Source organism: Parasteatoda tepidariorum, chromosome 2, assembly GCF_982258835.1.
Source record: "Parasteatoda tepidariorum strain Cologne lab strain chromosome 2, Ptep-v5.0, whole genome shotgun sequence".
Classification (NCBI taxonomy): domain Eukaryota; kingdom Metazoa; phylum Arthropoda; class Arachnida; order Araneae; family Theridiidae; genus Parasteatoda; species Parasteatoda tepidariorum.
Genome location: NC_141756.1, coordinates 97,652,628 through 97,666,384, shown reverse-complemented (window position 1 = coordinate 97,666,384; position 13,757 = coordinate 97,652,628). Strand labels below are relative to the sequence as shown.

At 34.4% G+C, this 13,757-nt stretch overlaps 1 protein-coding gene across 1 annotated transcript in view; it reads right to left on the bottom strand.

Moving 5' to 3' along the window:
• Positions 1-13,757, bottom strand: part of LOC107441842 (retroviral integration site protein Fli-1 homolog) — a 190,658-nt gene that overhangs the window by 167,675 nt on the left and 9,226 nt on the right. The window contains exon 2 of the mRNA XM_087157818.1: positions 6,533-7,091. Within this exon, the coding sequence (XP_087013944.1) occupies positions 6,533-7,082 (550 nt within the window). The 5' untranslated portion in view covers positions 7,083-7,091. The remainder of the gene's footprint in view (positions 1-6,532; positions 7,092-13,757) is intronic.

Below are 13,757 nucleotides of genomic sequence, written 5' to 3'. Positions count from 1 at the left end.
TATTCTATAACTCCATCATCATGAGCACCTGTCTCAACCCCCAGCTAACATCTGCTCGGACATGACAGGAAGTTTTTCGGAGATAGAAATTGAATTTTCTTCCAGCACTCTCGATGCAGAGTAGCGAGGAAAAAACATTTACTAAACAGCATTTTAAAAAATTTAAAATTTTCTTACGTAACAAGTAATATATATTTTAAAAAAATCATTTTAAAGTCAATTCCTTCTTAGGTGAACCAGGAAATTTTTACTTTAGTTATTTTTTATTGAATAATTACAATTTTTTCTCCTATATAAAACTAAAATTAATTAATTAATTTTAATTAATGCATTAATATTTTTTTAAGAAAATTATTAACATCAAGTGTCAACTACTACAAGCTTCAGAAAATTTATTTGGACTTGAGTGGATGAATAAAAAGTATTTTATTAACGATTAGAAATTTGAACAAGATATAGGGAGTGTGAACTAATATAGTAGGAATTGAAAAAAAAAGGCGTGTGGTATCAGACGACTATAAAAGTATAAATTTGGTGACGTGGAGCACACATGCTACCATACAATGTCCCTTATTGAATTTATCTGACGCAGCGAATATAAAATAACTAGGAGGCTTCGCCCCCTGCTCGCTGGTGCTCGCCAACCCCCGGAACTGCTTTCGCAGTTCATTTCGGATTGCTTCGCAATCCGAGTCTCGCTTTGCTCGCTCATTGGATACGTTCTTAACGTCTAGCTTTTGCATACTTTTTTAAACACTGAAGTTCCGAAAACTTTTCACTGTAGAAAATTCTAAATCTGTGCATTTCCATATTAATTTGAAATTGAAAACAGTTCACATATTTTTCTTAAGGTCTGGTTTCTTAGGACAAGCGCCTATCTGGGCGTCAGCGGGACGTCAACGTCACGCTGACGCCAACAAAATACTGGTTTGTTAGATCAAGGCCTGGTTTCTTAGAACTAACGCCTTATCTGGGCGTCAGCGGAAAGTTGACGTAGATCTGACGCCAAAAAAATACTTTTTTGTTAGCTCAGCGTGAGCAATCAGTCCAACGCAGACATTATCTCTCATTGCGCATGCCTTAATAACGTAAACAAATATTTATTTTGAATTTGTATTGATTTTGTTATTGCCGACCAGTGTTTTAGAGAACAAATAATGACTTTGTCCAAGAGAAAACACATTATAGCTGAGCTGAATGAAGAGTGCTATGTTTAATGAAGAAACTATGTTTAATGTCAAAATCAAAATCTTGGCTGATTTCAATGTGCTGTTGGATGTTGTCCGCCATTGCTTCTGTGGTTAACGTCACGCTGTAATCCAACTGCAGTTGAGTTGGACGTCAATTGTAGTTCAAGATGAGCGTTCGATGACGTATACTATCAAACTCACAAATGGACCAATCAGAGGTTAACGCCGATTTCCAGCTGACGGCGTCCTGTCCTAAGAAACCAGGCCTTTAATCACACTATTCTAAATTTCAGATGTTGAGAAAAGTAACTGTTGTAAGTTTTGTCTTAAAGTCTTTCCCACCAGAGGGCTGAAACCATGTGATGTAAAACAATATGAAATAGTACTGAACGCCGGATGAAAAGTATCGGCTTCGATGAAGATAATTTTGTGAGAATTTTTTTGATAATTCGGTGAGAATTCACCCGATTAGACATATGATATGCTCACTACGTGCTCTTGCGCTGCGAAGCCTATCAATTAAAACGTATTAGCGTTTTATATAATATAGATTAGCCATATGATGCTCACTGCGTGCTCTTGCGCTACGAAGCCTATCAATTAAAACGTATTAGCGTTTTATGTAATATAGATTAGCCATATGATGCTCACTACGTGCTCTTGCGCGCCGAAGCCTATCAATTAAAAATGAAAACTGTTGCCAACGTGAGAAAAAAAATATCATCGGTTTTATTGATACATACGTATAAGTGTTTTATATAATATAGATTTAATAATTAAATGTGCGCTATAAACTTTTTTTTTCGGTCAAGTAGAGCTACAAGTTAGAAATTATCAATGATGTTATCTTCAAAATATGTGAAAACTGAATCGCTTATAGTATTCCATTTCGTTTTTCGCTCATCCCTATTTAATGAATGAATTAATATTTTTAAAAAAACTGTATTTACATCAAGTGTCATTCACTACAAGTATAAACAGAAATGTATTTGAATGTGAGTGGATGAATAAAAAGTATTTTATTAACGATTGAAAATTTGAACAAGATAATAGGGAGAGTGTGAACTATAATAGTAGGAATTGAAAAACAGTCGAAATTATCGATTATAGTCCACAACTTTATGCTCTAAGTTGATTGTTATGCGTTATGCTCTTTTAAATTCAAAAAAATATTTTGAAAATAGCAGTTGGATTAGTTAGTGATTTAGTCAGTTAGAGAATTCTCTAACCAGTAAGTGAATCAGTGCTTTAATTAACCATTATTTCATTGTTTCAATTGACTTAGTTGTTATATCAATTAATAATTTAGAGATTTAATTTGCAATTGGGTATACTATAGCCTACGTCACAGGTTGTGTTATTCCTACTAAATTTAACCCATGAACGGCATTTTCTGCGAGCCTAACTTCAAGCCACAAATAAACAAACGAAGTGTTTGATCGTTTAAATAGCTGCTCGCCAGATTTTATTGCATTATAAAGAAAAGTAATTGATATTCGATTTTTGATTAATAATTGATTTATGTGGATAGTGGCATAGAATTTAGCATTGCGTCATGGTAAATGTTATTCCTACTAAGTGGAAGTAGTTGTGTTTTTTTTATATTATACCCAATTATTTAGGTATTTAGTTAACTATATTAGTTAATAATTTAGCGGATTAGTTAGTCACGTTAATTAATAATTTAGTGATTTAATTAACTATATCAGTTAGATGGCTCATAGTTTACAGTCATTTAACCAGTCAGTTAAGAAATTCGTGGTTTAGTAAATGGTTTAGTAGTTTAGTTACTGATAATTATTTTGGTAAATCCTTTAATAATAATTAAGCAGTGCTTTAATAAGTTCATTAGTGATTGTCTTTTAATATTTTCATAAGTCATTTTATTTGCTAATTCCTTCAATAATTTAATGGTTCATTTATTTTTTTTCATTGTTAATCAATGGTCTATTTATTTATTTATTTTTCATTTCTACATTTTTAGTATTGCGAGCAAAATACGTAACAATTGTTTATCTTTAGAATCCTAAATACACAAAAAACATTTTTCTTTGATCTGTTGCATTATTTCATACCAAATTTTTAGTCAATTCATTTTTATTGGCAGAAGTCTTGAAATTTTAACTCATTTGAAAATCCTCACTAATGTAATAAACAACAAATATACAACAAATATTTTATGTAAACTTTCGAACGACTCTTTACAATAAAAAAATTTTTAAATATAATTTTTTTTCTTTTTACTGAGACAAATAAATAGATACTACCGTCTTAAAATACCTTGGGCAAACATACTTATTTACTTTTTCTCCCATGGATTAAAATTCTTAACCTGCAAAAATTTTCCAGCGAACTGGAAAATGAAACTGTGATTGTTTATTTTGTCAAGAAAACGGACAAATCCATAAACTATTATTCTCACTTTTTACTATATCTTTAATACGAGCTTAAAAATTTGTTTGCACGTACAAAATTTTCTTTTGCTAAAGTAAAAAGTTGTAAAAAAAAGGGTAAAAAAATTCAAAAAAAATTACAATTTCATAATGATTGAAATCTTTTGCATTGCGAGGCAAAAAAGATTTTAAAACATTTTTAAAGTTATCACAGCATGCTTCAGAATTTTTGCGAGGTACAATTCCTTGTACTGATGGACAAACGTTGCATGTAAACGGATCTACGGTTTAATATTCATGTTTGCGTACAAAGAAACACTCTACGATGCTTAAGAAAATATTTTCCTCAGGCAAGTTTGTAGCTTGCAATCACCGGTATAAATCGGAAGAAAAATTCGAACAAGTTTATTTATGTAGCTTAGCAACAGAATGAAATTTAATGAAGACAGTACAGTAAACAAATTATCACATACTCAGGCAGAACAACCAAACAACCTTTTGAGAGATTCAAACGAATACGGAACAGGCGGATTTTAATGAAAATTTTGCAGAAGAATCTGTGTAGATGAAACTTTGTTAGGCAAGAACATACTGTGAGATTTTTAAGATAAAATTGTACAAAATATCTACTGTTTCGAAACACTTTTACTAGATATCTCTCTGTTGCTAGGCAACTGTAATAAGCTTGATCAAATTCTTTTATTTTCCTCGCCGATAGCATAGTTGATAAGTAACGATCATTGACTGAGATGATATTTCCTTTTTTATGCTATAAGATATTGCCTTGTTCGGAATTTGACAAAATTCCTTGACACTGTCTTTGGATACCAGGTTTTTTTTTTATGATTTCTAAATGAGGGACTTGTTGGAGAAAACAACCGTAGATTTTAACTTCGTGAGGGGTATTACAATGTGAACCCATCTATAGTGAATTACTTAACCCGTTGCCTGTTTTTTGGCGTAATATTACGTTTCGGATTAGTTCTTCCATTCCTTTTGTTTTTAACGTATCATTTCATTCTATACGCCTTGCCTGCATACTTGCAAATTGCAAAGATTGACTGCGTGCTAGCAAATTGCAAATATTGCCTGCATACTAGCAAATTGCAAAGATCGGCTGCATTCTGACAAATTGCAAAGATTGCCTGTATGCTAGCAAATTACAAAGATTGCCAGTATGCTAGCAAGCAAGTTGCAAAGTTGGTTGCTTGCTAGCAAATTTCAAAGATCGGCTGCATGCTGGCAAATTGCAAAGTTGGTTGCTTGCTAGCAAATTGCAAAGATCGATTACATGCTAGCAAATTGCAAAGATTGACTACTTGCTAGCGAATTGCAAAGATTGGCTGCATGCTAGCAAATTGCAAAGATTGACTACTTTCTATTAAAGAGAGATAGAAAAGCAATTCGTTCGGAACAGGTAAGGGGTTAAGTATGATGATAAGAAAACAGCTGTGTAAGATAAAAAGAAAAGCTAGTTAATCCTCAGTTTCAGTTCGTCAGCTCATCCGACAAGTAAAAGTGCAATGCTGTCTACAATGCCACGGCCGTGATGTTGGCTTTGGAATTGTTGAGTCTTAACTTCCATGATTTCCTTGACGATGCGTTCCTCCATAGACTTTCGTTTCCGCTATTGGCGATCGAAATAGGCTACAATTGGTGTTCAGAAGAACTCTTTAACTATTTCAACATTGAGCATGCTTGCACCATTAGCGTGTAGAAGATCACAGGTGTAGGAAGTGCGTTCGTTTTTTGTCAAACCGATTAAAATTTGTTCAGCTTAGAAACTATATGGAGCTCAAAATTGCATTAAACATTTCGCTTTATGTAAACATCGGGGAAATTTTGAATATATTTTTGATATTCTAAAAACAAAATATATTATGGAAGAGAGAAACAACGTAATACATTCCCATATAATATGAGCAGAGGAGGAAAGAAAAGGGGGTAGGCTCCAGATATGGAATCTGTCTTCTTCCCAGATGATGGCGTATTGCGATCGCTGATATTTGACTGACAGGTCATTGAGATTTAGACCTTTTTTAATACCTTTTACTCTGACACCCGCTCTAAAAAATCCAACGACGACAAAAAAATGTCACTTCAAGGACATAGGCCTCTCAAGAATGTTTTGTTAAGTCGTAATTCAAATGACAGGTAAGGGAGTTTTACGAACATAAAATTCTGTTCTTGATAGAAAATCGGGCATTATTATGGGTTGCGTTAAAAAAAAATTCCCGTCGAAATTTTCAGAATTACTATTTATTGATTGTTAAAAAAAAGGCATTTTTGCAACTTTTGCAGACCAGGGAGATTATGGCAGTTAAGGATCCACAATTTCGTGACCAGCGGCATGTTTTTTTACTATGTGATCAACATGAGACGTGGTGGCTCAGGAGATTGAGCGTTCGCTTTCCAATGAAATAGACCGGATTCGAATCCCAGAGATAGTTGGTTGATACGAATTCCGCACCTGGCTCGCACAAACCACAGTGCTCGCGTAAAATATCCTCAGTGGTAGACGGATCATGGGTTAGAGTCCCTTTGGCATCAGGCTAACCGTAAAAGGTTCTCGTGGTCTTCCTCTCCAAGTAACGCAAATGCGATTTAGTTCCCTCAAAAAGTCCTCCACGAAGTCAAAATTTCTACCAATACTTGATCCAGGAGTTTATTTGTCTTCTGGATTGGGTTAAAAATTACAAGGCTACGGAGTTAACATTAGTAGTTGCAACCCCAAAATTGGGTATGCTGTTCATCGGCGGTTATAAAAAACGTGATCAGCATTACACATAGGTCGCCTTTACTTCCCAAATAAACTGGTACCTATCGATCTGAAGCTGGGTGGGCTTTAAGTTGCCACTGGGGATGGAATCCCAGTTCTTAACCATGTCATTTTAGTGCCTTAATTTGTTGATTGCACTCATACTAATTATATTAAAAACAAAATCTTACCAGCTGGTACCACAACCCTTCGATCGGAAGATTTCCCTTTATTATTGGTCGAGTCCACGTGACCGTTACTTCTACTGGTGGAAGAAGAGGAAGAAGAAGAGGAAATGGTCGGCGGCGATCTGTTGGTGGTCATCTGCTCAAAACTTCCGTTCGTTTGTATGTGTCCATTGCTCTCCTTATTGACCTCGGCACTCGGGACAGAGAACAGAGGTGTACCCGAAAGGTTACTGAAGGCACTGGTGCCGAGGTATCTGTTCCTGAAAGAAGCAGCCAGAGCACTGTTGAACCCATTGTTGGGTTCACCATTCGATGTCACACTACCCTTCTCTTCATCAGAGGGCATATAGGGTCGACGGGACGCAAATCTGTAGGTACAGCCGGCGGCCCATTCATCAGTCCCATTGAAACATTCTTCGATTTTGACTTGAACGTTGGGTGGAGTGGATGGAATTGCCCCACAAGGGTGATGATGGGATCGTCGAGTGGTTAAATCGCTGACTTGTCCAACCGAAATGCCGAATGAGCAGCTGTTAGGTGCCGCCTCATACATCACTTGATTCTGAAAATGAAAACAATAATGAATCCTCTGTATCCCTAAAATTCCAAATCAAATTATAACACAATGGTGTTTTTAAGTACAGTAAAAGTATGTTCTTTCGCATGCCAAAAAAATTTGAAAAAATTCAGTGGAGTATTCACTGAGAAACGTCCAGAACTCACTAGAATCAAATAATAACATATAATTATACTAGGGGGTTGAGGTCCCTGTTATCTGCTGCTCCCCAATCCCGATGATGACTTCGCAATAATTGTTGTTTCTTGGCAGAAAACAGTTTTCCGACTAAAGCTAAAATTTAACCGCGATGGCTCAGGGGATAGAGCGTTTGCCTTCCAATGAGGCGAACTGGGTTTGAATCCCAGTCGATACGAATTCCGCATCCAGCTTGTACCAACCACAGTGCTGACGTGAAATATCCTCAGCGGTGGACGGATCATGGGCTAGAGTTCCCTTGCCGTCAGGCTAACCGTGGGAGGTTGTCGTGATCTTCCTCTCCATGTAACGCAAATGCGGATTAGCTCCATCAAAAAGTCCTCCACGAAGGCAAATTTCTCCCAATACTCGATCCAGGAGTTCCCTTGTCATCTGGATTGGGTTCAAAATTACAAAGTTACGGAGTTGAACAGTAGTGGTCACAAACCCATAAAATTGGGTCGGCTGTTCAGCGAAGGTTATAAAATAAAATAAAGATAAATTTTGCGGTAAACCGAGTTCGAATACCAGCGATGGTTGGTTGACACGAATTCCTCATCCAGCTCGCACTGACCACAGTGCTAACGTGAAATATCCTCAATGGTAGACGGATCATGGGTTAGAGTCCCCTTGCCGTTAGGCAAGTCGTGGGAGGTTCTCATGGTTTTCCTCTTCATGTAACGCAAATGCAGGTTAGTTCCCTCAAAAAGCCCTCCACGAAGTCAAAATTTCTCCCAATACTTGATTCAGGAGTTCCCTTGTCTTATGAATTGGGTTCAAAATGACAAGGGTACAGAGTTGAATATTAGTAGTCGTGAACCCAAAAATTGGGTCTGCGACGGTTCAACGACGGTTATAAAAACCACTGGTTAGGAACTAATTTGTTTACAGATCAAATGTTTGTCGTGTAAGACATCGCTATTTGCAGCTGGAAAAATAATTGTTGCAATTTTCTTTTCAATTTCGTGCCATTATATGTAATGTAATGTGCGTAATAGTTTTGAAAATATAAATATTTAAAACCCGCGGTCATTCATTTCTGCTGTAACGGAATGAATAGAGGGGGATTTGTATTTAAATGAAATAGATACACTTTTCAATGCGACAATAGGAGGAAAAATAAAGAAAACAATTTCCGCCTCTATAAATTCTTCCGCATTCTATAAACCATTAAGCAAGAGGAATGGTTTTTGTGACGTCACATTGAACCCTTTCATTTGCTGTCTCCTCTTTGCTCCTTTCACAGTCTCTGCATAACGAGAAAAAAAAATGAAGGGGGGGGGAAGCAATAAAAATGCTCGTAAAACACATCATTTGAATATGAAAAGTAGCATCGTGAAACGTAAAAGAGAATGAAGTAATAAGAGATACCGAAACGATAAGAAAATTAGTTTATATTGTTTTTAAATGTTTCTTTAAATGTTGAGCTGGGTGGCTTTAATAAATGGAAGGATTATTCATGAAATAGAAACAGCTGGCGTTAAAATAACATCAGAAGCTACAATAAATTCAAGATCGCGAATTTGAACTCGTAGCTTTTATACTGGAAATAAAATATAATAATTAAAAAAAAAAAACTTTAATGTTGAATCATATTTTTATGGTAACTTTTTCGCGAATTTAAAAAAATTCGTATTGCTGTTACTGTGAATGACCGAAATTAGTAGTTGTTGAATTGCACCGGTGAATTTTAACAATCTTATGATCACTTCGGTAAATGTCTGAATTATATACTAGGATTAGTTAAATGCCACTGCCTGGTATACATTTCCCCTGTATACCCTACACTGATGTTTTTTTAAGGTTCAGTGACACTGCCCGGTATACGTTTAAGCGGTTCTCCGAACACTGATGTTTCTCCTAATCCTCAGCAGATATTAAAATAATCGAAGAAATATAATAATATCAACGAAGATATTAATATTAAATTGGATATAGCAAATATTTCAGACATTCGTCAAAGCGATTATGTGATTGTTGACATTCACCGGACATGAAGTAACATAAAGCTTGAAAATGACTGTTTTTTGCTGTTAAATAATTTTTTTCTTCCAATGCCCACCTGGAGAATGACCTAGATCATACTGGCATCTGAGGGGCAGATTTATTGACCACTCTTTCAGAGGTATCCTATTTTGGTGGGCCAACAGTAAGGACAGATAGTACAGAGAATGAAAGAACATCCATGCCTTGCCAGGGGGGATTCTGATGCAAGGCCAGTTCCCTGAGCCCTACACAGACGGGTCGGCCTGTTAAATAAATAAATTCTGTTTTTTTCTTTTCCCACATATATGTTGAAAAGCAAAAATGATTGAAAAAGACTGCTTAGGAAAGTTCACTTTAAGTCCGGCAGTGGGTTAGTGCCGGAATTGGGAATCATACAGAGTGCTGGAATTCGGAACCACGCAAAGTGCCGGAAGAAGCTTTCAAGCGAATCAAACTTTCGATACATAACCGTTATTATTAAAAAAAAGAAAAAAGCTGTAAAGTTGTTGTTTTTTTTTTTTTTTTTTGCAATACTCAGAGGAAGGCCGGGATAGCCTGGTCAGTGGGGTGCCGGGCCCATGTCCAAGAGTTCGTGGGTTCGGTCCCCGCCGGTCTAAGACTCCCCGTGTAGTAAATAGTGACTGATGCACGTTAAATCTGTCGAGTCTCAAAGTCCTCCATGTTCCCATAACAAATCAATACCTCTGGGGGTACCTATCCAGGAGTTTCCTTGTCTTCTGGATTGGTTCAAAATTACAGGGCTACGGCGTTGAACATTAGTAGTCATAAACCCAAAGATTGGGTCGACTGTTCAACGGCGGTCATAAAATAAAATACTCAGAGGAAGAGCCTTGATGGCTCAGGGGATAGAGCGTTCACCCTCCGATGAGGTGACGGGTTCGAATCCCAACAATAGCTGATCGATACGAACTCGTAGTACTGACGTAAAATATCCTCAGTGGTAGACGGATTATTAGAGTCCCCTTGCCGTGAGGCTAACCATGGGAGATTTTAGTGGTTTTCCTCTCCATGTAACGCAAATGTGGGTTAGTTCCATCAAAAAGTCATCCACAAAAACTAATTTCTCCCAATACTTGATCTAGGAGTTCTCTTGTCATCTGGGTTGGGTTTAAAATTACAAGGCTATGGAGTTCAAATTAGTAACCGTAAACCCAAAAAATTGGGTTGGCTGTTCATTAACGATTATGTTGTATGCTGCTGAATTTTTTTATTTGCTTTCAGATTAAGTAAAAAATTGCATATAAGAATGACCCATATATATATATTCTTTCTTTTACAAAAATAAATAAAATGAAAAATAAAAAAGCTTTTGAAGCATGCATCATAATTTCACAAATGAAACAAAACGTTTTCAAACCTTAAAATATCACAAAAGTTTAGTTTTTAATAGTTTTTTGTTATTTTAAATTAAATCCTAAACTTTTATAAATGTTTCAAACAAATCAGATGTTAAAACTTTCTCATATTTTTAAATTTTGTTAGTTTTTTAACATTTTAAATTGCGTAGTAAAATTTTAAGAGCGTTTCAAATAAAATAAAATAAAAAGTTTTTTAATTAATCAAATAATTTCAGATTTTAAAATTTTATTCAGCGTTTTGAACAGCGTTTCAAAATTATACCTATTTTTAAATGAAACAAAATAATTTCGGGGTTTAGAGTGTCACCTAATTAACTAATTTAAAATTTTATTGATTCCCTTAACTTCATACACAAAATCATACGAAATTTTTTAAACAAAACAAATTTTTCCCGGTGTTAAAATCTCATATACAGTTTTAAATTTTTATCTATATTTTTTCTCAATTTATTTATTTATTTAATTTTTTTATTTAGTTTTTTAGTTACGTGCCAAATTTTTAAAATAAATAAAAATTATTTCATTCATAAATTTTAAATTCTGATTTTCTGATTTTTTTTTTTTTTTTTTTTTTTTTTTTTTTTTTTTTTTTTTTTTTTAAGTTTTGAATTACGAACTTAAATTATAACGCATATTCAATTGAAATAAATAATTTCCATACTTCAAATCTCACATATTTTGAATTACAGAAAGAATTTTTCAAACAATACGAAAAGTATTTAATAAAAAAAATTTCATTATAATACTCCACTTAATTTTACGATATTTAATATTCATACGCAGAATATTATTGAAAATTTGTGCTTAGACATTAATAGGTTAGAAACAAAAGAAAATATTAGAGGTTTGCTATTATATATATAAAAAAAAATTCTGTATTCAATATTAATTCGAGTTAGTTCAATCAGTCATTAATTCGAGTTAATTAATATTATGCGAGTTCAAGTATTACTGAAAATTTGTGCTTAGACATTAACAGGTTAGAAACAAAAGAAAATATAAGAGGTTTGCTATTATATATTAAAAAGAAATTCTGTATTTAATATTAATTCGAGTTAGTTCAGTCAGTCATTAATTCGAGTTAATTAATATTATGCGAGTTCAAGGATTATTAAAAATTTGTGCTTAGACATTAACAGGTTAGAAACAAGAGAAAATATAAGAGGTTTGCTATTATATATTAAAAAGAAATTCGGTATTTAATAGGTAATTCGAGTTAGTTCAGTCAGTCATTAATTCGAGTTAATTAATATTATGCGAGTATTATTGAAAATTTGTGCTTAGACATTAACAGGTTAGAAACAAAAGAAAATATAAGAAGTGTGTTATTATATTAAAAAAAATTCTGTATTTAATATTAATTCGAGTTAGTTCAGTCATTCGAGTTAATTAATATTATTCGAGTTCAAGGATTATTAAAAATTTCTGCTCAGACATTAACAGGTTAGAAACAAAAGAAAATATAAGAGGTTTGTTATTTTATAAAAAAAATTCTGTATTTAATATTAATTCGAGGTATAAATGAAAAACAGTCGATTGCTACAAATTGCCGATTTTCTAAATTGCTGATTCACGTAGATATTCTATTAGGGTTGAGTACAAAAATGAGATTTGCGTGCCGATTGTCAGACAATGCGTTTAGCTACATCTTTTAACATCTGAAGCAGAAGGAAAAAAATAAACGGGAAATCCTTTAACAACCCCCTTTTCTACTCGCGTGATGTGTCTCTCTTTCCTGGGAAAACTGGAAAAGGCCCATCGGTTCGTTTTCCTAATCCCTCGTGCTCTACCTGTTAGCGGAAACCAACCGGACCTGGAACTTTCCTTCCCGGATAGCCGGCGGCGGGCCGGACGAAGGAAGGAACAGGGTGGGGTCCCGGACTGGCAGCCAACAACTGCTCCCTTTTCCGATCCCTTGATAGAATTTCTAGATAAAGTTCTCTCTCTCTCTTCAAGAGTTAGTCTGCACTTGGATTTCAATGCTTCTCCACCTCTTGTCCATATTTCAAGGTAAGAAAAACACTCTTACATTTTATTTGATAATTAAACGTTTTTTCTGCAAAACGGTGGCTCTGAGAGGTTTTAAAAATTTCAAAACGTTAACAAAACAGCGATGCAAGGTTCAGATTTGTAAAAGTTTTTCCACAAAACAACGGCTCTGAAAGTGTCAGATTGTTTAAAATTGTTAACAAAACAGCGGCTCTGCAAATTTTAGATACTTAGAAATTGTTAACAAAATAGCGGTTCTGAAAGTTTCAGATAGATAAATTTTATTTGATAATTAAACGTTTTTTCTGCAAAACGGTGTCTCTGAGAGGTTTTTAGATTTAAAAGGTTTTAACCTAACAGCGGCTTTGTGAGGTTCAGATATTTAAGAGTTGTTCCAGAAAGCAGCCGTTCTGAAAATGTTAGATTTTTAAAATTGTTAACAAACAGCAGCTCTGTAAGGTTTAGATAGTTAAAAAAATTTAACAAAACAGCAGCTCTGTAAAGTTTGGATAGTTAAAAATTGTTAAGAAAACAGCAGCTTTGTAGGGTTTAGATAGTTAAAAATTGTTAACAAAACAGCAGCTCTGCAAGGTTTAGATAGTTAAAAATAGATTAACAAAACAACAGCTCTGCAAGGTTTAGATTATTGAAAATTGTTAGCAAAATAGCGGTTCTAAAAGTATCAGATGGTTAAAAATTGATAACAAAACAACGGCCCTGCAAGAATGAGATAATTAAAAATTATTAACAAAACAGTGCTTCTGAAAATTTTAGATAGTTAAAAATTGGTAACAAGACAGTGGCTCTGCAAGGTTTAGATAATTAAAAATTGTTAACAGAACAGTGGTTTTGAGAGGTTTAGATAATTAAAACATTGTTTAAAAGGGAAGAAAGAAGAAAATGTCTCGGAGAGGTTTTGATACTTAATCGTTCACTAAACTAAACAACGGCTTTGGAATAACTTGATAATTAAACATTACAGAACAGCGGTTCTGAGAAGTTTTGATGATTAAAACTTATTCATGAAGCAGAGACTATGAGAGATTTTGATAATTATAAATTTTAACGAAAGAGTGGCTATGGGAGGTTCTTATTTTTAATTATTCTGGTTCTAGGAGGA